This window comes from Populus alba, chromosome 10, assembly GCF_005239225.2.
Source record: "Populus alba chromosome 10, ASM523922v2, whole genome shotgun sequence".
NCBI lineage: Eukaryota > Viridiplantae > Streptophyta > Magnoliopsida > Malpighiales > Salicaceae > Populus > Populus alba.
The window spans coordinates 16,441,902-16,468,922 of NC_133293.1; the positions used below are offsets into that span (position 1 = coordinate 16,441,902).

At 34.9% G+C, this 27,021-nt stretch overlaps 3 protein-coding genes across 4 annotated transcripts; all 3 read left to right on the plus strand.

Moving 5' to 3' along the window:
* The first annotated feature begins 1,924 nt into the window (after window positions 1–1,924).
* Window positions 1,925–6,649, plus strand: LOC118043048 (probable apyrase 6). Of its 2 annotated transcripts, none has more exons than XM_035050857.2 (8): window positions 1,925–2,693; window positions 2,776–2,888; window positions 3,278–3,385; window positions 4,098–4,152; window positions 4,946–5,140; window positions 5,225–5,322; window positions 5,540–5,736; window positions 5,964–6,649. In XM_035050857.2, the coding sequence occupies exons 1-8, from the start codon at window positions 2,150–2,152 to the stop codon at window positions 6,238–6,240; spliced, it is 1,587 nt and encodes a 528-aa protein (XP_034906748.1). In that variant the 5' UTR covers window positions 1,925–2,149; the 3' UTR covers window positions 6,241–6,649. The 2 variants fall into 2 exon arrangements, with proteins under 2 accessions (XP_034906748.1, XP_034906749.1); XM_035050858.2 differs by having other exon boundaries at window positions 1,926–2,693; window positions 4,949–5,140.
* Window positions 6,650–12,762: 6,113 nt separating this feature from the next.
* On the plus strand, window positions 12,763–16,683 carry LOC118043049 (uncharacterized). The gene is made up of 8 exons (XM_035050859.2): window positions 12,763–13,053; window positions 13,197–13,485; window positions 14,023–14,094; window positions 15,010–15,077; window positions 15,306–15,462; window positions 15,906–15,986; window positions 16,104–16,193; window positions 16,280–16,683. Exons 2-8 carry the CDS (start codon window positions 13,231–13,233, stop codon window positions 16,397–16,399), a joined length of 843 nt encoding a protein of 280 aa, XP_034906750.1. The 5' UTR covers window positions 12,763–13,053; window positions 13,197–13,230; the 3' UTR covers window positions 16,400–16,683.
* Window positions 16,684–21,838: 5,155 nt separating this feature from the next.
* On the plus strand, window positions 21,839–22,832 carry LOC118043050 (uncharacterized). The gene is given in 2 exon segments (XM_035050860.2): window positions 21,839–22,497; window positions 22,676–22,832. Coding segments are annotated over 2 exon segments (399 nt in total). The 5' UTR covers window positions 21,839–22,206; the 3' UTR covers window positions 22,784–22,832.
* Window positions 22,833–27,021: the final 4,189 nt, after the last annotated feature.

Here is a 27,021-nt window from a genome sequence, read left to right on the forward strand (position 1 = left end):
TGCATAACACTATTTACAGGCATTTGGAAGTTTAAATTACTATCTAAGTGAGAATCCATCCTCTACCAATCTCCACTGTTAAACAGGTTCAGGAACGCATGAACAAGAACATTGACATATTGTGAGATTGTGAAGTTTTATTTTTTTCCTCTCTTATTTTCCTCTCTTACTAGCAGGCTCAATGGGTTTTCAGCTACATTAACATTTTGCAGCTGAATTTTCTCTCCTCCTGAGATGACTTAGTAAAATAACCCTGACCATTTACATAGTTAAATTGGATGTTAAGACCCTAGATTCTTATTATTAACATAAAATAAAGAAGAAGAAGAAGAAAGCAGCTTCATTCTTTCACTTTACTTCTACCAGATAAGCTTATCGGAAGAAAATTATTTGTGGCATCCCTCGTATTGTGGCCGTGAAATAGCCAAGAGCACAAAAAAAGAGAGTGTTGAAGTCACAAACCTCACTCGTCATCTGTATCTGCGAAACCTATGAACTATAAATGGATCAAAGACAGAATACATAGCCATACTGCAATTCCTTGATAGATCATGATCATACTCTTTTTTGAGCCAATTAATCTATTTATAAATCTGAATCAGATGAGCCATAACAGGGACATGGCAGAGTGGCTTTAACAATGTCCACCTCCAAATAAATATGACCATGACTTCAGCTTTATTAAATTAATTCAACTGGACAAAAGCTATAAAATGGACCCTACTAATTCTAAAGCCGCTTTTACGCAATAAAGATCGTGACCATCTTGTTTGATTGAAGAAAGAAAAGGTAAATAGACTGCATTATTGGAGGTCTAGATCAGTGCACTGGAAGATTTGAAACGATGAAACGGTGGAGATCTGAGCTTACCACATCCTCCATTAACTGATGAAGCGAAGCGATCATTTCATTGCTGACAAGTAGAATTGCTTCAGCTTCAACTGGAAAACGCTAACAAAACCTGGTTGCCTAAGTGATTTAACGGGCTGCAAGAGACAATGGATATGTCCAGTTTTATCCCCACAAAGAAAAGGATTCAAATCGATTGCTTCTGAGATGGTTGGTCACAAACCCTTTGTGTGTTACTTAACCTTTGGATCAAAAAGAACAGGATATACAGGAAAAAAATGCAGAAAAGAGTATAATAGCCGATAAACTTAACAATAAATCAATGGTGGGCAAGAATCAAACAAGAAAACACTGGCCTGCTAGACAAGTTTTGATTAGGAAAGGAAAGTATATTGAACAACAGGCTAGATGGCCTATAGCTTCCTACCTTGCATGGAAAATCGGTCTCCTCTGTCCCTTGATGTGCCTCGTGCATTGGTTTTGTCTATTTGCCCTCTCTGTCCACACCAGGTAACAGCGTAGCATTTACAAGCTGTCTGGAAACTTAAAATATGATTAGAAATAAAATCATTTCAGCACCATCTGTTTGGTATCGTGGTGGTGCATGGTGATTTTTAAAATAATTTATGCAACTTCATGCAGTTTCTTTTTGAAGGGCGGTCGGTGGTGGTGGAATTACGGCCTAGATCTGTACGGACGTAGGACCATAAAAAATCAGTGTGGAGCCAAGGAATCTCAGGTGTCTTCTCCAGCAGGTAGCGTAAGTTCTTTGAAAATAGGGGGGGGGGGGGTTGTTAGGTTTATTGAGTTAAAGGAATTCTTGGTAAAATGGTTTGATTAAATAAACTTCATTTATTTCTTTTTTTCCGTTGATAAATATACAAAAATGTTTTTAATTATTAATTTAAACTAATAATTAAAGTTTCACTTCTTATAACTATTCTATATAATAATATCTTAAATTAAACTTTGTAAATAGTATTTGAGAATATATTGTTTTTTATTTTTAAATTAAAAAAAAAAAGTTCAGACCGGTCACCAACCCGGACCCAAAAAACCTTGTAAGGTAAACCGAACCGCAAACACCTTTTACACTCCCTTTTAAAAAAACTCCCGTTAGCGCGTCTCGCCATCGTCGTCAAATCCAACGACCACCGCCTGATTGCCCGAAACACAGACCCAAATCGGAATTTCGGAGAGAGAGGGGGGCAGTCACTCTTTGTTAGTCCTCTCTTCTCTCTTATCCATTCAAAACCCTGAATTGCTCGCATTCACTTCACATGCCAATTCCTTCTATTTGATGCGACGCCCTCATGTCCGCAACCGGGTCGGTCCCAATTCCACCGACCAGCACAAGATGGATCCTACTATCAAACTCCATACCCGATCCATCAAATCCAAACTAATTACTGTCATAACCCTAATCGCTCTCTTATCTTGTTATTATCTCTTTAAATCGAAAACGAAATCGTTTTCTAAAAAATACGGTATCATAATCGACGGAGGGAGTACGGGTACCCGGATTCATGTATTCGGGTACCGAATTGGGAGTGGAGGGAAAGCTGTGTTCGATTTTGAAGAAGGGGCATTGAAGGTGAATCCAGGGTTATCGGCGTATGCGGAGGATCCGGAAGGGGCAGGTGGGTCGGTGGAGGAATTGGTGGAGTTTGGGAAAGGGAGAGTGCCTAGAGAATTGTGGGGAGAGACCGAGGTTAGGTTAATGGCAACTGCCGGAGTGCGGTTGCTTGATTTGGAGGTTCAAGATCAGATTTTGAATGTGTGTAGACGGGTTTTGAGGAAGTCTGGATTTAAGTTTCAGGACAGTTGGGCTTCTGTTATTACTGGTATTATTTGTAGTTATATTTTGTTATTGGCAATTGTCTTAGAGGATTGACATTGGTTGTGATTGTGCGGTTTTTTCGATAGGGTCGGACGAGGGGTTGTACGCTTGGGTTGTTGCGAATTATGCATTGGGTGCTCTTGGTGGCGATCCTTTGGAAACTAGTGGGATTATTGAACTTGGTGGAGCTTCTGCTCAGGTTTTATTTTGTCATCTCAAATTTGATTTTTTTTTTTTTTGTGTTATATTATGGCAGTAGGATGGTCGGTAATGAGAATTTAACTTGAAAATGTGGAATGTCCATTCAAGGGCAAAGTATTTAGAATATGTTAGGACCCCTTCTATTGTGGTGATGAAAATTTGAAATGTGCTAACAGTCACTTGGTATGATCACGTCTCCTTGTTATTTGTTGTATTTCTAGATTGAGGGGATCTTTTCTTTTGTTCCTCATGTTGGTTGGTTGCTAATGGTCTATAGAAAATAATTGTTTTTAAGAAGTTAATATTGCTTGAATTTGCTATCTTCTTTCATGCTTTAAGTAATGCAAAATTGTTATCTATGCTTACTGGTTGATGCTGCTGTTGCAGGTGACTTTTGTTTCAACTGAGCCAGTGCCTCCTGAGTTTTCACGAACTGTTAAGTTCGGTAATATTTCTTACAATATCTATAGCCATAGCTTTCTTCATTTGGGACAGGTAATCTTTCTCTAGAATATCAGTCTTCATTTGAGACTTCTCTTATCGTATTTCTTGCTCGTGCTGTGATGCTTTTCAAGATTATCAACATATTTGGTTTTTATTTTTCATAGCTTGGATGGGTGATATTTATACTTGCATATAAATGTTATTCGTTTTGTGCCTTTTGGCATGAATCTGAATATTCCACCATTGTCAAATTTGCATTTTTTTGTTCTTTTTTGGATAAAGGAAGAGTGAGCCCCAAAATTTGTTAATTCATTTGCTTGAATAGTTTTCTCATGGAGTACTCTAGGCTGGATTACAGTGCTGCAACAATGAGATGAATGCTAGAATGTGGGATCATGTAGGATTAAAGCCCAATGCCATTTTTTCTTCAGTAAAGGTTTGTTAAATAATGGAATAACACTTAACTAGAAAACAGGGAAAAACTAAAAAAGAGCTTTAATAAAAATTCCTAGCATATTAACTCCATATTATTTATTTAGCTAGATGAAAGTGTGTCTGCGTGGGCAGTATTTTAATCTTTATCATTGTGTCAAGTGTATTGATTTTAATATGTGAAACTCTTATAAAACTTTTTGCATCCCAGCTGACTGCTTTTAATTGCATATATCTTCAATGCTAGATCTTTGAAGTTTGGTCAATGATCTCTTCTTGGATGCTGAGAAAAAAATAAGTATTGCTAGCTTGTAACTTTTTAATTATGCAGATTGCTGCATATGAAGCATTGAGGGAATCACTTGTCTCAGGAGACCATCATTTGGGTAAGTATGTTGTGCCTTGTGTTTTTTTAAGCGCTTAAAGCTGAATTAAATGCAATCTAAGATTTTTATTTTTATTTTATGAGAATCAATTTAAAAGTAAAATCTGAATACAGCTATATTTATGCTGTTACATGGTAAATTTCGTTGTTATAAATTTTATCTTTTCAATGTGCTCCGTTAGTCTAATATATGCATGACCTTAAAGGGAACAGTAATAAGAACAAATGTCTATATATCTATGATTAATGTGCATGTTTATATTCTTTAGGCTAGTGATGTAAATTAAGAATAAAAAGTTGGAGGGACATAATGGGAAAAAGAGGTGGGATGGAGAGTTTGATTTCTTTTAGAATTTTTTATTATTATATTTAAGTAACATAATGACTAAATTACAAATTAAACATAAAATACTGATGGTGTACCCTTTTCAAATGTTTTGGTGGACTTGGTGCTTTTATATATATGTAAGGATTTAAATGCAATTATGAGTTTGAATGTTGTGGATTAAGTTTTTACTGTTGTTGCAACTGCACAAAGTTGGGGTATAATTTCTCTTCTTCCTTGAAGTTCTTGGGCTTGGAGTAGAGGGTCGTTGGTGCAGGCTATATGATATTTTTCTCTCATTGGGTCATGCATAATGATTTTTAAAGTTACTGTCTTTATCTGTTGTTTGATTGTAATCATAGGATCTTTGATTGGTTTGTGTTGACCAATATGCACCAGTTCATTCTATCATTATTGGTTTTAGAAATGGGATGTCTTGGACATAAATTCTTGCATTTCCCCAATAAAGCAGCTGCTGAATCTCTTGAGAAGGGAATATTTTTGGACCCTTGTACTCCCAAGGGATACTCACATGTTGTGGAGTCTCGGAGGCTCTCTCCAGGTTCTTTGACTGAAAAGAACAGATTTGTATCCACTCTTCATTCTAGGGGCAACTTCTCTGAGTGCAGATCAGCTGCCCTAACACTGCTACAAAAGGGAAAAGGTTTGAAATTCTTTCAGAAGAATCATGGCATGATATTTTGTCATAGTTTTATGTTCTTTTAGTTTCTTTATTATCTGGATGCAGAGAGATGCTCCTATCAGCATTGCCACATAGGATCAATATTTGTACCTAAGCTTCAGGGGAAGTTCTTGGCCACAGAAAATTTCTTCCATACATCAAAGGTCTTACAACCTCCCCTCGTCTTCTTGCTTCTTTTTTTTTATGTTGCAGTTTACTGTTTCTTAGTATTTTGTGTTCCATGTAGGAGAAACAACAATTACAGTTACCTATCATGTTCTGATTTTGGTTGCAACCATATCCAGCATGCTTATATTATGCTCTATTTATACGTTTCCAAATCCCTTTCTTATATGTGCTTTGTCCTCTTTGATTCATTAGTTCTTTGGACTGGATCAAAGGGCATTTCTTTTGAATCTCATGATAGCTGGAGAACAGTTTTGTGGAGAGGATTGGTCAAGGTTGAAAAAGAAACACCAATCATTCAAGGATGAAGATCTGGCACTCTATTGTTTCTCTGCAGCATATATCGTTGCCCTACTTCATGACAGCCTTGGAATTGCAATTGATGACCATAGGTAAATTTCTCACCCACCACGTGCAAGGAGTGTTTTCTAAGAATAAGAATTATATGCTTCTTCAATTGCTGAATTATTAAATTAGTCCAGGAATTAAACTGCTTATGTTTCGGATTGCTTTTCACTCTTTGAGCATATGTTGCATACACTTCTTCACATCACAGTTGTTTATTGTTATCATTATTCCAATAGCTGAAATTCTTTTGACTGGCGGTTTTACTGTGCAGAATTGGATTCGCTAATCAGGTTGGTAATATCCCACTTGATTGGGCATCGGGAGCTTTTATCTTGCATACCAATGCTGCCTTGGATATGGAAGAGCACACTGACTGGATTGCGACTATTATTAGTGATGACTCGCGGACACTACTCTCTCTAACTGGCATAGCCATAATATTGATATTTGTTGCATGGCCTATATCGAAGTGGGGGAAGCACCAGTTTAAGACATTTTATGATCTAGAGAGGGGGTGGTATATAGTTACTCGAGGTGGAAAAAGTTGATAGCATCTGTGGCAGGATACAAATACATATTCCTGGCTTTGTATATCAGGTGGAAGCTTGTGTAAATTACAAGAAGCATCGATTGATTTTCCACGCTTCCCTGTTCACTGTACAGTCACCCACTCTTAAAGCATGGCAATTCAGTGGGAAGGTGAGATGGATTATTATGTGAGGATCCAAAAAATGCAATGTAACTAGTGAAAGAACAACGGTATAGGATAGAAGATTAGTTTCCCATTATGTATATAGCGGGAATTCAAATCCTTATTTTTACTTTTACCAAATGCTTCCTCGTTGCCTGAACTACAGAACTACTAGCCGAGATGGGGGAGTTCTGCACCTCGACACTCTGTTCAGTGTGCTGTATCAAAATGAGTTATTTAGTATTTATTCACTTCATCTTTTAAAATTCAGGTGCATTTTTTCTTTTTCAATCGGAGCATTTCATGTGCACGGAAACATTTTTAGCCTTCTCTGCTTGACCTTGGATGGCTGAACACGTCGAGCATTTCAGGTATAGGTACAGGTACAGCCTTATCCTGATGCTGTGATGCACGAAAGAATGCTACCCATTGACATTGTTGGAGACCAAAAATGGCAGGCTAAAACAACAAATCTTGCCAAGCTAGGCATCTGCTATTACGGGGAAAGAAGATACAGGGCATGGTCCAGATTTATCACCTGAATATTGGAACTGGTCCTCGAATAGTGACCATCGTCCATACCCCTTCACTAATTAAAAATCTCAGGACTCCGGTGAATGTAATACCAGACCGCCGGTTCAAGCTCGGGACAGAACAGGGGGGAAACAGGAATACAATAGTCTGCCTTCGTTGGGATTCTCTGTATCATAATTTGTAGTCAAGTCTTTTCGTAGGTGAATTTTGGCCATTGTTTCACATGTAATTATCAAAAAAGGAAAAAAAAAAAAAAAAAAACAGCTTGACTTGTTTACTTAATTTCTGGAAAATCATATGAAACAAAGAACGATGCTTTTACAATCTATCATAGAACCAGAAACATGGATATTACTGGTATAATGTTGTAGTTAGTCCTTGTTTTATTTTATTTGTTTTCGGCAAAAAAAAAAAAATGATTCAAACATTGGAGAGATAGCGAATAGTGAATAATTCATTATAGTTTTTATTTAAAAATATATTAAAATGATATTTTATTATTATTTTTTAAAATTTACTTTTTATATCAACAATTTAAAAATATTTTTAAAAATTAATTTTAAATAAAATAAATAAATTTTAAACAAATGATGATTTAGCCGCACATTTTTAGTATTTCATATTACCTAAGTAACCTTTCTTTTATACTGCCTTCGAGCTCTATCTAATCCTCTTGCCAGACAGAGACAATGAAACAATGAACGCGTCAATGACCACATCTTGCTCTACAATCGCTTACAGAGATTTAATGGCGATTTCACTTCTTTAAATTTATACTAAGTTTGAAAATTATAATTTAAAGATTCTTCATGTTTTCTCTTGACGAATTTTCATGGTTTTTTTATGGAAAAAAATAATTAAAATGATGAGTAATATAGTATTTTTTTATAAACAAACACTTTTTTTTTTGCAATGTGAAGCATTAAAAAGAATTATTTTATTCTCTGTTTGGTTAGTGCCATAAAGTCACATTTCTTTTATTGTAAGTCTAATATAAAATATTTCGTTCTTTCTTAGTTAACTAGTATAAATTTTATATGATGGTTTTTAATTTAAATAGAATAAAAATCAATATCTTATCAAGAATACATAATATAAAGGTAACTATTATAGATTATGATTTTAATTTCTTACAACACATGGGATCACTTTCAAAACCTCTTACATGGCCAGTCTGACTAATAAAAAACCGTGGCAGCTAATAAAATAGTCATAATTTTGACATATATATTTTTTATTTTTTCTTGTAACAAAATTATTCTTCATTAGTTTCCATTCTCTGTTTTACTCGATGTGTAATGATTTTTATTTGATTTTTTATTTTTTTGGAGGGGATGGACACTTTAGCAGGATCATAAGTTGAAAACCTCAACACAATGAAACGCCATATGTTTCCAGTCTCTATAAATATCTCCTTTATTCAAATACGAAACACTTGGGACCTGAGATACGAGGAAGGGGGGCGTGGTAATGATATGATACTAACAGAGAAGAAGGGGTAGTTTGGTCTTTTGATAAGAAGATTTTGAAAAACACTGCTGTAGAAAAGTCATCGTGCCAACCGCTTTTCGACAACGACAACCCACCCAGTATCTTTCTGGAATAATCTTTGTTTTTATTACATTCCGGATCAGATGAACTGGATGGTTTGGAACCTCAAGTAACGACCAGTCACGGTCCTTCTTGAATTTGGCCACGGGATGTGTAGGGCATGTTTATTTCTTGAAAAGTAGTTTTTAAAAAATTATTTTTTAAATTTTTCTGTGTTTATTTGTTATTAGAAAAGTTGGTCAATAAAAAACACTTTCCGGTCAACGGAAAACACTTTCCGGTCAATTTCAGTCAAAGAAAAATTTAACTTAGTTTTCGGGAAAGTGTTTTTCCCTTTATCTGTATTTGTTTTTCGGAAAATGGTTTCCAGGAAATCACTTTCCAAACTTTCTTGTGTTTGTTTGCCAGTAGAAAAGTTGGTCAATGAAAAACACTTTCCAGTAAAAGAAAAATTTGGCTTGGTTTTCAGAAATGTGTTTTCCTGAAAAATTTGGGAGGGAAACACTTTCCGGAAGTTGTGAAAAATTTAAAAATGTTATTATTTGCTGATTATATCAAATTTGATCCTCAAACTTTTGATTGCTATATATATTTTGTTTTGAATATTTATTTTTCAATTTCATCTCTTAAAATTTTATTTTTATACTAACTTTGGTTCTTATTTTTATAATTGCTATTTGCTTTTTCCTTATCATATTTTTATTGAAATTTTTTATCTATCAAATTTGGTCCTCATTCTTTTGATTATTACTTATTTTATTTGAAATAATTTATGAAATGTTTATTATTATTATTTTAATTTCTTCATCTTTCATTTTTATTTTATTTTTTAAATTTGATCTCTATTATTTTGATTATTATTTATTTTATTTGAGATAATTTATGAAATTATATTTTTTTTCAATTTCATTCTCATTTAACTTTTTAATTTATAAGATTTGTTCCTCATTATTTTAATAAACTTGAGAAAAATAAAATATTAATAAGTTATTTTCCAGCTTATTTTCCATGACATAACTAAACACTGGAAAGTGTTTTCCAACTCATTTTCCATTACACTACCAAACATCGGAAAATACTTTTTCATAATTCACTTTCTAAAAAGAAACCACTTTCCAACAAACAAATGGAGAACTATTAGTGTGGTTGTTTTTTTAAATAATTTTTATTTTTAAATATATTAAAAATATATTTTAAAAAAATTAATATTAATATATTAAAATAATTTAAAAACATAAAAACAATAATTTTAAAAAAAATTCATGAAATGTTATTTGAAACACAATTCCAAACAACATCTAAAATTAAAAAATATCCTAAAAAGCATAGGAAAATAATGTTATTCACGCAATTCCAAACTAAAAATGTCTATTACTAAACAACAATTGCCAAAAAAAAAAAAAAAAAAACCATATCAAGGCTTTAAAGCAAAAGCTAACAAATTTGAAAGACAATGATGATAAAATAATTAAATTGTTCATAAAATTATATAAAAAAATAAAAATATTCCTGGAACTAAAGAGTAATAACAAAAAAATCACTAGAAAATGATAATCAGCCTCCAAAGCCAATTCTAATAAATTTATATAGCAAGGTACATGTATAATTTAATTGTTTATAATAAAATTAAAATTATTATACAATCCCAAGACCAAAAGTTCTGATTATTTACTTTCTGTGAGCAAATAATAATTGCACTATTATTAAAACAATGAAAGAACAATACTGCCCTCAAATAAATAAAAAATAATAAATTAATCATGTGCAAAAATCATTCAAAGCTTTAAAAATTAAAGGAATGGGAATAAAAATATAAATTTATTATAATTCTAGACACGTTACTATATGTAGATGTTCTCTGTAGTGGAAACTTACGTAAATGGCAACCATGGATGGTTTATTTTTATGGTAATTTGATTTTGGTTTTGGTCTCATACAGGAGTAATTCCTCTGTAACAAGTTGCGGGGATCAATCATGCCTCTAAGATGAAATTTGCTTTTTCATGTGCTGACCTGGCCATTCTATTATTTTTTCGAAATATCTCATACATTACACATAAGTAGATTTCGTTGATATTTTTTATAAATTCAATGGTTGATATTTTTATATAAATGAATTTCATAATACAATTCCTTCTATACATAGCTTAGCTAGCATTCAGCAATCACTGTTCATGACTTTCTGGACTATAGAATAATAAAGAAATTATAAGTTTTAATATTGATATCAATTTCTCTCTCACGAAAAAAAACCCAATTGCCAAATGGTTATATTTTGAGATAAATTAATGGACCCAACCATGAGGCCGAGTAGTTGTGTCCATGTTATAGGTCCGGTAGGCGGGCACATGGTAGCTTAGCTTAGGCGGGAAGTGAGGGGAGAAAAATATCTCAAGTAGATTAATGGTCAAGGAAATGAAATGAATGTGAAAATGTCAGGGACATGGAAAACACTAATTAAAGAGATGTTCGAGCGGTGATTCTCTTTTTTAGTTCTTGGGATTTTTTACGTTTTGATCTCTCGATTATTTGTCTCCGTATTTGGTTCTTTAATGCTTGTTTTTCAAGTTTATGTAGGGTTAGTGTCAATGAAATATCTCACCATTTGGTTAATATTCGGTTTGATAAATAAAATTTAATTTATTTAATTTAAAATAATTAAAATTTATGGGTTAAATTTAGAGTTTAAAGAAACATTCAATCCATGTTGTTTGTCAAAATCAGAGACTGATTTCCACAGTTATGGAGGAGCTTCATGTCCATTTTTCAATCCCGGTGCTTTAACCCTTTTTTTTTTATCAATCTGGTTTGTTCACGTTGATTTGTGTGTCTTGTATGAGGATCTTACAATATTAAAAGGAAGTTCTCGAGGTCAAATGATGCTTGATCTTGTAAAACTATACAAATTTAGGATGATTTAGAATAATTAAGCGTTAAAGGATCATAATTGAAGCTAAAACAAATAAAAGGACTAACGTAGAAGTTAAGTATGTTGTCGTTTGTGGTGCACGTGCCAACGGGTGTAAGATGTTCATCATGTTTAGACCAAGCATAGGCATCTCCTGGCATCCATGCACTAGCTTTCACACGGTAGTATTGAAAGCAGCACGCCGAGCTTTTACACCAAGACGGGCATGTGGCGGGGGCTTGACATCAATGATTTTTTTTTTTTTTTTCATTATCCTTCTTTTCGCCTTCTTTTTATTGGGAAACGAGCTAGGTTTACCGAAATTAAAAAGTGCAGTTACAAATTTGATTGTTAAATTTTGATTTTTATTTGTTTTTGCTTTAAATTGATTTTTTTATTTATTTTACGTCTCAGTATTTGAATTCATTTTTTATATCAAAATTGACCATTATTTTTTAATTGTTATTTATTTTATTCTTATATGATTTTTTTTTTAATTTTCACCATTTAATATTTGATTTCATTTTATTTTTGTGTCAAATTTGATATTTATTCTCTTCATTGTTATTTGATTAATATTGAATTTTTTATTGATTTTTTTCTTTATTTTTCCCTCCCAATATTTTTATTGATTAAGAATTTAATTTTATAATTTTTTTTGAGTTTGCCTTCCATAAGATAATCTTGATGTTATGATCTGGGTCATAATTTTAAAAGATTAACTAATATTGATTTTTTTGGGGTTCTTTTTTACAATTGTTATTTTAAAATTTTATTTTTTAATAATGAGTTTGTTAAGGATTGAACTTTTTGATTTTTTTTTTATTTATACAAGGTTATTTTAATTTCACGTTGTGGACCTGAAGGGTTAACTCATCCTAACTCGAGTGTTTTCATTACTTTTTTTTCCCTTCAAGTTTTGCTTTTTAATATTGGTTGTTTTGATAATTAAGCTTCATATTTTATTCAACTTATTAGTTTCATGATCAAGTTGTGAATTTTATAGACTGACTCGGATTATTAATTTTTTTAGAATAATTTTTATTTTGAATTTCATCCTTCAATATTTGATTTTTTATAAATTAAAATTTTATTTTATTTCTTTCTATAAAGTTATTTTTTTTTATTTTATTGTTTTTATTATCAAATAAGATACAGTGAACTTCTAAAAATATTAAGAAAAAATCTTTCTGCATTTATTTTTTTCGGTTAATCATTGATAATTGTTTTTTGGGTTGGCAGCCCTACGCGTAGATAACCCCAACACTAATAATTGGGGGGGTCCACATCTGAGTCATTTCAACACATTATAATTCAAATTATATAAAATACCAAAACTATCCTCAACCCCCACCCCCAAAATTGGTCGAGAGGTGGTGAGCCATCCTAGAACCCTCCTCCATTAATTAAAAACCCCGGTATACTCTCGTTGCTTAAATCCCAATAATCCAACCTTCTTCTTACTATAAATATTTATTATTCTAAAAAAAATATCTTTAATTATATCATATTCATCGTGAAGCCCTAAGCTTGCAAAATCCTACATTACGCGCTTTTTACCTGCCCTCTCTCTCTCTCTCTCTCTCTCTGTCTCTGGTCTCGCCTGTTTCTTCGCTTAAATATCCAAGCAAATCCTAAAACACATTCGCGTAAATACAAGAAAAGAAAATTTCACAGGTGACCCAACCAATAAAAATTTCACAATTCTCTTTTTGGTTCTCTCTTTAAATTTCTCTCTCGAGATCCTTCGATCCGCTGTTTTGAAGCGTGATCCTAGGGTTTCAAATAAACTAATTTGTTCTTTCCATTTGTTTTTTTAGTTTGAAGAGGAGAAAACGAAATTAGGGATTGCAAATGAGTGATCACGTGGTGTTGGACGTTGACCAACTCATAAGGCCAGCGTCGACGGCGCCTGCTGAGGAGTCTGATAAGGCGATCGTCAAAGAGGCCGATGTCGGCCCTTCCTGCTCGAGGGCAAATGAAGGAAGCGATGATGGTATTTCGGGGGAGGAGGAGCCGTTGATTCAGGGGGCCGAGTGTCGCATTTGCCAGGAGGAGGATTCTGTTAGCAATTTAGAGAATCCTTGTGCCTGCAGTGGCAGCCTCAAGGTATATTAAATATTGACAAATTTCATTTCCTCTTCTTTTGTTCGTATCTTAGTTTCTTTAAATATTCTGAAATTGAGGGTTTTTGGTCAATGAAAAGGAGGGTAATAATTAATATAGCTTTAAAATGTCATCTTGTGTTCCTTAATGTTTGATTTCGAATGTAATTGAGTTGAAGATTGGCCGGCCAGTGCCCGTGGATGATAGTTTTTCTATGTTGGATTCAAAGCTTGATTTTTTTTTTTATTCTTTGTTTAGTATTTTACTCCTGTTAGACATCATTCGAGAATTTGTTGTTTCAGAGAATTGTATTAGTTTGTTTCTCGTGATTTGTTTTTGAGCCCGTGAGATACATTATAGATAATTTGACTAAACTAGCAACCTTTGCTTCAATGGAATCTAGTGGCAAAAAAGAGAGCTCCTGTTTTTCCATCTCATCCCTTTTAAATGTCATCTGATCCTAGCAGTCTTCAGACTGATGTTAGTCTTTGATATACACTTTTTATATATGTATTAATGGCTTCAATTTCTCTCATCCAGTATGCTCATAGGAAGTGCGTCCAGCATTGGTGCAATGAGAAAGGTGATATCACTTGTGAAATATGCCATCAGGTATGCTCATTTATTATCGTTTTGTAGTTGTTCTCTGTAGTGGGCTGCATGCTTGGTATCTTGTTGATCTGTAGAGTGCACCGCTTCATGAATTTACGTGAATTTCTTTCATGAAAACTTGCCGGGCAATTTTGAATATCACCTGCTATGAAAAGCGGCAGGAAGGCATAATGATCAAATTGCAAGTAAAGAAACACTTCCAAAGCTTACAGGTGATGTTGGGGACCGTTGGTTTCCAATGGGTCACAGCAGGCTTAATTGATCAGGAGCTATACATGTAGAGGATGTGTTTGTGTATATGAAAAAGAGATGGAGGTGTGTGTACCTTTGACAATTTTTTGGATTTCATGGAACTGAGTACAAGAGGGCAGGAAGAGTATTGTCTTTAACTCTTCAGAGGTTTTTTGTGGTTAAAACTTAACTTCTGACATGTTGGATCATTGTTTGCAGTTGAAAAGTTCTTAAATTATTTGTACTTGTTTTGTATGTATTTCTAGTCGATAGACATTATTTTTGGCTTATGTTTATAATATAAAGTTGTCCATTTTGGTATGCGGTAAGCTATAATCTTCCTTTTCTTATAAAAAAAGCAAATTGAACAGATGAATGTACACCACATGCAAAATATATCATTAGCTTCTTGTGGTCATGGTGCTTGTAACTTTACTAATCTAATCATTTAGAAGATCTGCTCCTCAGCTTCCTCTTTTGAGATCTAGAGAAATATGCCTTAACAGGATTCTGTCACACTTCTTAGATGAAAGTAGCTTCTACTATATTCTGATTTCTGCAAATACCATGTCTGTCTACTCCTGGAAAAATTTCTTAACTAAGTGTAATTTTATTTTTTTAAATTCTCAACTTATAATGTATTATAGTTGATTTTCTTGTTAATCTTTTCTCTATGATGTACAGCCTTACCAACCTGGTTACACTGCTCCTCCTCATCCACCTCATTCTGAAGATACTGCTATTGATATTGGGTATGTTTAAACTAGTATTTTCATTGTTTTAATAGTTATCTGTAATTATGCTCTTTGTTCTGGAATCTGGAATTGCTGGGGCTTTTTTTATCACTTGCATAAAATTTGATGCACGCAAAACTTCAACTTGGACCAGGGGTGTGCGCGTCAAAATAACTTTCATGTCGTTTACCAATCAATGATGATTTTTGCATCATCACACATTCTTTTGCTGATCCTTTTTTGTAGTGGAGGCTGGACAATCTCTGGCACTCAACTGGATTTGCGTGATCCTCGCCTATTGGCAATTGCAGAGGCTGAGCGCCATTTTCTAGAAGCTGAGTACGATGACTATGCCGCTTCAAATGCTAGCGGAGCCGCTTTTTGCCGCTCAGTTGCTCTTATTGTAAGCCCTTAATTTCATAAATTCCTCTTATAGTATTTGCAGGAATCTAAAGTTTTTTTTTTTCATGGCTCCAATTGAAAAGTTTATTCAAAATCGTATGTGAATTGGTCCAGTTGGTCATTTGTAATATGAATTAAGGCTATTTACCATTGTGTCTGTTAAAATGGAAGTATTTGTTTGCAATCATAATAGGATCATATTCCCTCTACCTGGAGAATACTAGCAATATAAAGAAACCTGTTTAGATTATTATTTGGAGGCTTGAACAAACTTCCTCTAGATCATGTGGAAGTTCCCTGCACATACCAGTTGAGTTTCAATGCTGATGGATACTTGCATCTACAATTTCTCTTGCTAATGCTTTCTTATTTGAGCTCTCATTTTTCTTTGATTCTCTATTCAATTGAGATTTGGTTTTAATCCCAAACTCACTCATATTGCAGTTGATGGCCCTCCTGCTCTTGCGTCATGCATTGACTGCTACAGATTCTGATGGAGAAGATGATGTATCTACATTTTTTTCTGTAAGTTGAATTGGGATTACTGTCTATTCTATGGTGACGATGATCATTTCTTCATCATTTAGTGTTTTTTGGATTTTATGTTTTCACCGATCTGATGAACTGATGGATCCCCTGCAGCTTTTCTTGCTTCGAGCAGCTGGTTTTCTTCTGCCCTGTTACATCATGGCATGGGCCATCAGCATCTTGCAGCGTCGTAGGCAAAGACAGGTCATTGTTTTTTCTTTCAGTTTTAATCTATTGTATTGTATTTGTATCTTTTGTGCTGAAGCTTGTACCATAATTTGGTTTAACAGGAGGCAGCAGCATTGGCAGCAACACAAGTAGCTTTTGTGCTACAGTCAGGGCAACAGAGGGGTCTGCAGTTTACCATAGCACCAGGACCTACTGTAACACCTCACCAGGAACCTGTTTAATATACCACAAAAGAAATGATCGTGTAAAAGTAATGGAAGGATGAAAGAGACTGCCGTGAATAATTTTATCCTGAAAAATGTCCAACGGCCTGTTTATAAGGCCAAAATGCTATCAATCGGTACCCTATCCTATTTAAAATGTGTATATACATTACATCGTGGCGAACACAGAAAGAAGAATTTTAAAATCTGCTGGCAAACATGAGCGTCTGTCTCCTCTTGTATTTTGTACTTTGTTTAAACTTATTATGTTGCAAGGCTAATTTTCAATCTTTTCCTTCTAATACGAGCGTTTAGTTTTCGTGCTTTGAAACTGGTTTTATTTTCTACGATTGGCATCATAATTTTATGCAGTACAGTGATCATCTTGTTTGTGTTATAAAGTTGAAAAAAACGTCTTGATTGGTTCTTGCTCCAGTTCTTTGGAGAAATTGTACCAGGAAGATTAGGTTCAGCCCTCCCTTTGAAAATAAGAACAGCCAAAACAGGATCTGGCCAGGCCGAATAGAAGAATAGGAGGAGCTGATAGTAGTTGATGCTGGGGGTATTTGTTTTCTGAACAATCAAACTCCAGGTGGATGTGTTCCAGGGGAGGATCGTGATCTAACTGGCTTGGTTCACAGGAAAGATATCCTATGTAACTCACAAGTTTGAACCGCGAGACCAGGAGGGTAGATTGCAGCAGAGATGGCTCCATCTTCTCATCATCCTGTAAGAAGGGGATGGAGAGAAAATGCGTTGCTCATCACAAAACGAAGATACAGACCTCCGATTACAATAACTGTTGAGAAAGCATCGGGTATGTTACTCCTACTCTATTAAAAGAACTTAATAAGTATATGGTGCTTCACTGTTCATGCTATACTAAAAAAACTTAATTAGTTTATGGTCTTCACTGTTCATATGAACAGTCGTGCACCTTAGATTTTTTTTTGTCAATTTTTTTTCCTTAAGTTCTATTATCAAGATTTTTTCTTTTACTTTTATTTTTTAATATTTTATTAATTTTGAATGGATCATTATAATTTGTTTTGATTTGCGTTTTATAAAGTTATCACAATCATAAATAAATATCCAGATATTTGATTGGTACTTGATTTTTGCAAATATTTATTTTTATTATCATATCATTAAATAAAAAATATTTTTTAAAAACTCGTGGAGTCCATAATCTAGAGTACGAGTTTTGTGAGTTAAATCTCGATGCCTAATTTGACTTAATATGTTATCGTCTCATTATAAATAAAAAAAAAAACTTCAAGATGTCATCATAAAGTTTTTTTAAGTCATGGTATATTTTTACTGGTTTTTCGGGTTGTCTTTGGACTTCACAAGTCAATTAAGTCACTTAGAATCAACTTCTATGTAGGTTAATTTTAAATTTGAGTCAGGCAAAAAGTTGAGTCAAAATGTCTCAATATTGACCTCCTAGGTCGAGTTTAATAACAATACTAAATAGTTTTGTTTTTTAAATCCCATATTCCAAATTCTTTTTCTTCCAATTGAATTTTTTATGATTTTTTTATCAATATTATCCTTTAATATTTTGTTGATTTTGAATTGATATTCATAATTTATTTTGGTTTACTTTCTACGAAGTTAACGCAATCTCAAACAATTTTGCGAGCATTTATTTTTATTATTATATCATTAAGTAAAAAATAGTTTAAAAAACAAAATTATCAAACCCCGTGGAGTCCATGATTTGGATTTCAAGTTAATCTTCAAAGTCCAAATAAATCTAATATGTTGTATTTTCAATATTAAAAAAAGATATAATCTTGAATTTTTTTTTTAAAAAAACAAAATCATGCCTTTTATTTGTCTTTTGAATTGTTTTTAGACTTTATCAAATTGATTCAATCATGTTACAATTTAATTTGAAACTATGCTAGATAAAAATCCTGCAGTTTTTAAAATTGACATGCTGGATGTGATTTAATAATAACGATAAAGAATTACTCACGATTTGATTTTTTCTTTTTCTTTTTTGGTTAAAAAATCCAAATTGCATTAGTGTTCTCTCAAACTACTGGCAGGATAATTATTTACTAAAAACAATCTTTAAGGTTGAACAAGGTAGCATCTCCCTTTTACTTTGTGTTTCGATAACATTCTGTTTGCAGCTCTCACTTTTTGGCGTCTCTTTAGAACATATATGGCTTACAGCCGGGTTAATCAAGAATCTTCCTATGCTAAAGAAGTGATTAGTTGTTCCCGATTTGTGTTTCTAGAGAATGATTCAAGACACACTGACCTACAACGTGGCTTTTTGTCCCCAAAATTTCTCGGGAACTGCCTGAGAAAAACAAATATGGAATCTCGAAGGACGCAGATCAACATCCTCATTGGTGTATCATATCAGGTTCAAGACTTCATTGACGATGCTTGTTTTGGCTGGTCGAAGATGGCAGCAGCAAAATTTAAAATATGTGAGGGGTGCTCTGATGAACTTGGATCCCAACACATATGGTTGTCATGATTTATAGTGTTATTTCAGTATTTGGACCCTCATTTTTCTTCAATTTCATACATTTTAGAAAACAAACCACCTTGTCACATGCTGGATTGCATACTAGAGAACCTACTTAAACCCAATCAGCAATTCCAAATAGAGATACGTGGACGGGGGCTGCCGCCTCCCTTGGTTTTTGGGGGAAGTATCCACATTTTTTGACGGGCAAGCCGAATCCTGAAAAATGGGTTCTTGGGAAAGCGTGGTAGGGGAGGTGCGAAGCCTGATAGAGGCAGAAGCCGGGCTACCGGAACTATCGACCAACCTATGGGATCATGGAAACCTCCACTAGCCAGAATCCTGATAAATTCCAAACTCAAAGATCTCCAGTCCTACAACAATGTCTGCAATCAAGTACTCGATGCTAGTTTATATGGAAATGTAATGTCATGTAATTTAATACGAGAAATTGGTGTTCATTCTCTTCTTCTATTGCATTGTGTTGCAGCCAACATACCACAAGTCTTCTTTTGAGAGGATATGTAAGCGTTACAGGCTCAAATTTGCTTTACCTTCAACAGAAACTGCTCCGGCAATCTTCCTCCCTTCGCCACATATGTGTGTTGGTCCTGACATGGCATTGGTGGCTCACTGAGAAGAGGATGATGGACTACGGAATATGGATTCGAGTCATTGCACGGCTTAACCCTGCGGGCTCCATTGTTTTAACTTGTTGAAGAAAGTACTGAAGAAAAGTCCCGACTTTAAGACCAGCCTCGAGAATCTACAAAGCCACAATTTGTAGCGTAGGGTTTCGCTTTAAAAATTAAATAAAATTTCCTTCTTTTATTATTATTATTATTATTAAATCCTTCCTTCCCTTGATTGCTATAGCTAATACCATCTTACACCCAAGGGGCCATGGCCTGTGAATTAATATTCTAATGTTAATAATAAACATAAAACAAATACAAGAAAGATTATTCTAACTAAGTACATTTCCCGTACCACTCAATCTAAAGAAGAATTAGAAGGCCACCAGCCTCTCTCTTATTTGGCAAGGTTTGAATGACAAGAATTCTCTTTAATTTGGTCTCCATAATTTCAGGCAGAGAGAGAGAGACGGACATTTATGGTTCAGCACCCATGAGTCTCTGCATCACCGCCCCCTTTTTTCTTCCGTTTTTGTAAGAGAATTAATATAATATAATATCTTTTTCTGCACCTCAACTATTAATTAATATGGACATCGCAGCGCAGTCAAATGAGGTTGAAAACACGTAAAACATCCGTTCATGTATATTTTTTTTTAATAAACCGCAGTATCTAACGTACATTTAATGATTTATTAACGGAATATAAAACCATTTTTCATGACTTCACTGAACAACTATAGTTTTTTATAGTATTAATTTGTAGGAAAATGAGTTTCAGAAAAAAAAGCAAATCTTAAAACGATAGAAAATAATACTTGCCAGGGACAACAAAAAGAAAAGGAGTGCTTGCTTCCCGAGGGATCTTCTGGCTCTTTTCTTCAAGAAAATACAGTTCAAATGCAAGGTTGTGACTCAAACCAGGTCACGAAAATGAAATTTTCCTTTTTACCCTTTCTTTGGTTTTTGAAACTGAAGCCTTTAATCCGACGCCCTTCTTCAAAAAAAAGTAGGAAAAGAAGGGGGTGTTGCATATGCATTTGACTGGACAACGACACCACTTGATCATGAAAGCAACAAAACTAAATATAAAAAAATGGCGATAACACTTGTCGGAAAATATTGTGCATCAGATACAGTGTTTAGGAGCTAATGGTCGATCCCAGTCCAGTCAGTGTATGAGCAGGCTCAAGTTCAATGCAGAAGTAACAATTTGATTCAAAATGTGATGAATCAGATACGGATGTCTAATTCGTCTCACAATTTCGTGGTTAGAAACTCGTATACATTAGTAATCTCATGTCCATTTCAAGCAGCAACCAATACTTCGAAGTGGATCGGCATGTTGATCATGTGCATGGCACCCACTAGGGGAGGATTTAATCCTTGTGGAAGATAGGGAAGAATAGAAAGCAAGAATGATTTAACCATTCTGCTTTATCTGGAGGATATAAAGCAAAGAATCAGCACATTAACAGCCCATTCAAGTTGGGGTTTTGTTGCTTGGACCGTTACTAATCACCCTTGTTAAACCACCAGTATAAATATTCATTTAATAAAGTACAAGAACATATGCTTTAGAATGTTCCTAGTTGCATGTGGTTTATATCATAACAACAGCAACAATAACAGAAAAGTAAAAGAGAATAAAGGAAAAGATGGTCTTCACTCTTCATAAACAAACGAGAAAAATTTACAGCTTAATCCAGAGAGAGAGAGGGAGGAAGGAGGGTTGAAGTGGGTCTTCACTGGATCATTGAATGGGAGATTAAGAACTTAGCAACCCAAAGAAAGGCATAAAGAAACACATATAGCGCAAGAAACCAAGTGCTGTTGTTTTTGTTGCATAGGGAAGAGAGCTTGGAATTCTAAAGTGAGGAGGAGATCTTAGAATGGCATAAAGCAAGAGCTTGTTTCTTTTGGGGGCTGTTCTATTCCTCATCCTTTCCCCCCTCGTATTTGATTCTTTATATGACTTGCCACTGTAGCAATCTACCAGTTCTAGGTTGCCTCATCGCTTATGTCTGCCCAGCTTAAAAAACAGAACTCCCCTTTTCTTAATACCAAAGTAACGATAATTTCCTAAAATACCCACCACATAAAAGACGATCCTCATACCATAAGAATATATTTGTAACTCAACTGCGACAGCAAACCTGTTATTCGTAGAAAGCTTGCCTCAGATTATGAGCCGAGCCTAGCTGAGACCCTAGCTGGAAAGACCATCGGCTAAGAATGAATACCAGCCCCCAGTGCCTGTCCACATAAGCATGGTCGGGTGATGTGGCAAGACATTTAAAGAGTTCGAGAGAGTGGTAGGCCTCTTTCAATGGACAAAAGCAAAACAAATGAGAGGGATGCAGGGGAGCAAATGAAAAAAGATACTTGGCTTCTCAAGGGTATTGTTCCAACCCCTTTATTCATCATTGTCAGATTCTTCCATAACAGCCTTAATATGTTTAGAATGCAGGCTTATGATTTGGGTGAATCAAAAATCCCACAAGGTGTTCTGGGGCCCCTCCCTGCTTTTTTGCTTTAAAGCGCCCTCCAAATCCAACAAGGGATAAATAACAGGAATATATCCACAGGAATGGAGCATCACAATAGAAGGCTCACATTCTCAGACCTGTTTATCATCTCATTACTCTGAACAGAAACAACGCACCTCTGCTCTTCTTGTTTGTTTCAGAGCAGAAACAATGGTTTTTTGTTCTCGTAGAGTGCTTATCCTTCTTATATGTATTGGGTTCATAGCAGTTCAACCTCATAAACTTTATGGCTTGACGAGTGTAGAGGTGATCCTCAGACACGACCGAAAAGCTCACGGGACACTGCCTCACAGCCAACGTAGCCTCAAGGATGTCGACATGCAGGGGATGGACACAAAGACATCAGCCCAAGCAAACAAGAGATTTGATCCAAGTCAAACAAGTAAAAGAAGAGCACGGAGAGGATCAGATCCTATCCACAACAGGTCTTGATATATTTGAGTTGTTCCTTCAAACAGAGGCAGGAAGAGCAAGTAAAGGTGACAGCTAAAGAAGAAGAATAGCTTCTAGCAAAGCAGAGAAAACTAGACAGTGGTGAATATTTCTTTTGGAGAACTCTAACGAGGAAGGGTTGATTGGTTTTGCTTTTTATTTTATTTCAGAGTTTGTCTTTTTATAGAGAGATGTGTATAGAAAAGCTATTAGAGAAAATGTTCACAGAGCCAGTATCATCTCTGTGCTACAAATTGAGATCATAATCAACCTCCAAAGAACACGGCATAGATGATGGTATGGCTCGCAGAAAGGAAAAAGACAGTTTTTTCTCCCCCCCTCAATCTTTCTTAGAAATTTGCACCTGTTTGCTTGGCTATATGCTTCTTTGCTGATTATAGTGATATTCCTTCATTAACAAAGTCTGTTCAAAAGTCTAACATAGAGAGGCAAGATGCTTTGATTGATTCAAACTTAACCCTTGACATGTCTTAACCCAGAAGATCAACAACTCCACAACAAAGGTAAGCGCTAATTAAATAAAGTTCTTACTCGGTCATACAGAGACCAGAAGCCTCGCAATTGATTCTATGCATATTTGTGAAGAAGACATACAGTTTTTCTTGGCTTTTCATTAAGAAATACTCTGAAACTCCACACCTTATTTAATGTGACATAAACAGGGCAGGTCTTGTATCTACCTAGAGAAGCTAAGAAGTCATATCGATATTGGCATACAAGATGATCGCTATTATGACCAAGGATGCACTCCCTTTCACAAGGCAGATAATATCTGTGATTCTCCTCATAACTTGATAAAACTAAGAGACGCTTCTCCATTAGATCATCCCAACTATCAGAGACTTAGTAAAATCTCCAGTTATCCTTCCCACTTCAGGTTCAGGGTCGAATATTACACCCATACATTTGGACTTCGCCTAAATAAATATCACTGCTGCCGCAGCTTGAATGTACAGGATTATGAGCAGCAAAATATATGTACTCGAATAGAAATTCAGTGTCCTTCACTGCCACAGGACAGGGGTTCATCATGGCATGATTGGAGCAATTCAAGGAGGATTAGTGGTTTGCATTAGTTGTTCTGACAAAAGCTTTTTTAAGTACCAGTTCAAATACTTTGGGTCTCCACCAAAGTAAAATTATTGGTAACATCATTGCTTTTCCTCATTATAAATGACCAGGAACAAGACAATGCATTAACATAAGGAAAGACATCTCTTTAGAATTATTTAAGGAATTTGTTCCGGAGCATATTTACAGAAAGCGACACCTTGGGATTGGAGCAGAGAATAAGAAAGATAAGATATTAGAGTAAAAGTTGAGGAGGCAGGGTTTGGTTTCTCAGCAGCACCAACCCTTAAACTAACCTATTTGCTATTTCCACTCTCATCTTCTTTTCTAAGACAGCATCGCATCATAAAGCTATATAATATTCAAGCCTAGAAAATCAACATGCTCACTAGTTTGCAGTTTGAGAAATTGAAATGAAACAGCTAGTAAAACAGGACAAGTCCACTCTGCGGGCTGCTCACACTCACTAATTCCAAAATCCTGTGCCAATCAAACACGATTGTCCATTTCGAAACTCAACTAAAAAAAGTTTGCTTACATGGGTTTTGAAGTATTCGATCAATACATGCATATAAGTGATATCAGACAAAATGAAAGAGCAAAACAAAGTGCAAGATGAGGAGCTTTGTACAAAGCAGGTAACATTGCCTATCTAATAGCAATAACACATAGCTCAAAACCATTTAGGCTGCCCGTTTATTCTTACGAAAAAATAAGTAAAAGCTGTTGAAGCTTGGTACCTAAGCTAGCAGAAGCAGAAGACTTAACAGTAATTCACTGCTGCATTATTTCTTTGTTTTTAGCCGAGACTATTATCTAGTGTAGGATATGTTTTTGATTTCTTTGTTAAGATTATCTAGGATAGAATTAACTTGTAATCATCTCCTTAAATAAAGGAGAAGAAGGCAGGCACGTTTCTAGTTATTGTTTTCCATTCAAATTCTGTTTCTTTCCCTTTATAAATAAAGACTTGGGATGGCAGTAACCAACAACTCAATTCTGCTCTTTGTTCTTTATATTTGATAATCAAAGCTCTGTGTTTTACTTAAGCATTTGTTCTTCTTAATCGTGAACTAAGTTCACTGTTCTTTTCTTTCATCAGTAAATGCAGGGCAGCTTTTTATAGTTCTTTACATTTCAACAATTGGTATCAGAGCTCTTTTTTTATCTTTGAAGGGATTCTTTGTGAGTGAGAAACACGAGAGTACTGTGAGGATAAATCAAAGTTTTACTTTGAGGGCTGGTGAGTGATACACGAGAGATTGAGTGAGTTTTTTAAAGCAATGGATTCTGCAAATTTTCCAGCAAAAACACCATTGTTTGCAGGGCAGAATTTTGGGGTGTGGGCTGTGAAAATGGAAACCTATCTCAAAGCTCTTGATTTATGGGAGATAGTGGAAAGTGATAAGCAACCTACTCCTCTAGGCAACAATCCCACAATTGCACAGATGAAGTTCTTTAATGAAGAAAAGGCAAAGAGATTCAAAGCTCTTTCTTGTCTTCATAATGCTGTAAGTGAAGACATCTTCACGAGGATCATGGCATGCAAATCTGCCCAGGAAACATGGGATAGATTAAAAGCAGAGTTCCATGGTGATGAGAAGTCAAGAAGGATGCAAATTCTGAATCTGAGAAGACAATTCGAAGGTCTGAAGATGAAAGAAAATGAGAGCATCAAAGATTTCTCTTCTCAAATTTCAAAACTTGTGAATCAAGTAAGACTCTTGGGAGAAGATTTTCCAGACTCTAGAATTGTAGAGAAAGTCCTGGTGAGTTTGCCAGAAAAGTTTGAACACAAAATCTGTTCTTTAGAAGATTCTAAAGATTTTTCTGAGATAAGCCTGCAAGAATTGGTGAATGCATTGCAAGCTGTGGAGCAAAGGCAAGCATATAGACAAGAAGGATCAAGTGAAGGAGCCCTTGTTGCAGTTTACAAGGATAAGGGTCGGGCTAAGAACATCTTCAGAAATAATCAAGAAGGAAAAAGAGAAAAAGGAAGAGACTGGAAATCTGCTAACTAGCAACAGAACAACAATAACAGTTTCATGAGGGGGAAAGAGAAGAAAGAAAATTTTCCTGCTTGCAAATACTGTCAGAAAACCAATCATCTTGAAGCCTGGTGTTGGCTCAAGAATGCTCAATGTCGAAAATGCAAGCAATTTGGTCACATTCAAAGATTCTGCAAAAATAGAACAGAAACTGAACAACAAGCACAAGTAGCCGATTGTTCAGAAGTCAAAGAAGAACTTCTATTCATGGTCACAGTTCAGGACATATGTAATTCAACAGAGACAAAGGACTCATCATGGCTCATTGATAGCGGCTGCACTAATCATATGACAGCAGACTTAAGCTTATTCAGAGACTTGGATAGAAGCTACTTGTCTAAAGTCAGAATTGGCAATGGAGACTGTGTGAAAGTTGAAGGAAAAAGAGCAATTGCAGTAGAAACACTGTCAGGTACAAAAATTCTTAAAAATGTTCTTTATGTACCTAAGATCAACCAAAATCTAGTTAGTGTGGGTCAATTGATTGAATCTGGATATTCAATAGTTTTTAATGATGGAGTGTGTGACATTAAAGATAGAAATGGAATGCTTTTACTGTCTGCAAAAATGATGAACCGAAGCTTTAATGTAAATTGGAGTGAAGTGTGTTTAAATGCTAATACTTATGAGTGCAAGGAATCTGTTCTTTGGCACAAACGGCTGGGACACTTCAATTATGCTACTTTAAAAAGAATGGCTGATCAGCAGATGGCTTATGGATTGCCAAATATACAGGAGCAGCAAACTATATGTGAGGCTTGTCAGCTGGGAAAACAAACTAGAACTGTTTTTCCAGAAAATGCATACAGGGCAGTATCTAAACTTCAACTTGTACACACAGATGTGTGTGGACCTATGCACAATGAATCATTAAATGGTTCAAAGTACTTTCTTCTGTTTATTGATGATTTTAGCAGGTATTGCTGGGTTTATTTTCTAAAATCCAAAGCTGATGTGTTTGCTGAGTTTGTTAAGTTCAAGGCAGCAGTTGAACTAGAAACAGGAAGCAAATTGAAGACTTTGAGATCTGACAATGGAGGAGAGTATACCTCTCGACAATTTGAAGCATACCTTGCTAAAGAAGGGATTAAACACCAGCTGACTGTTCCCTACACACCACAACAGAATGGTGTAAGTGAAAGAAGAAACCGAACATTGATGGAGATGGCTAGATGCTTGCTCTATGAGAAGAAGTTGCCATTGAATTTCTGGGCAGAAGCAGTAAACACAGCAGCATACCTTATAAACCGAATGGCTTCAAGAGTTTTGGCAGATAAAACTCCTTATGAACTCTGGTATGATTTTAAACCCAGTATTGATCATTTAAAAGTATTTGGAAGTATCTGTTATGTTCTGAAACCTGAAGTCAGAAGAAGGAAACTTGATCAAAAGG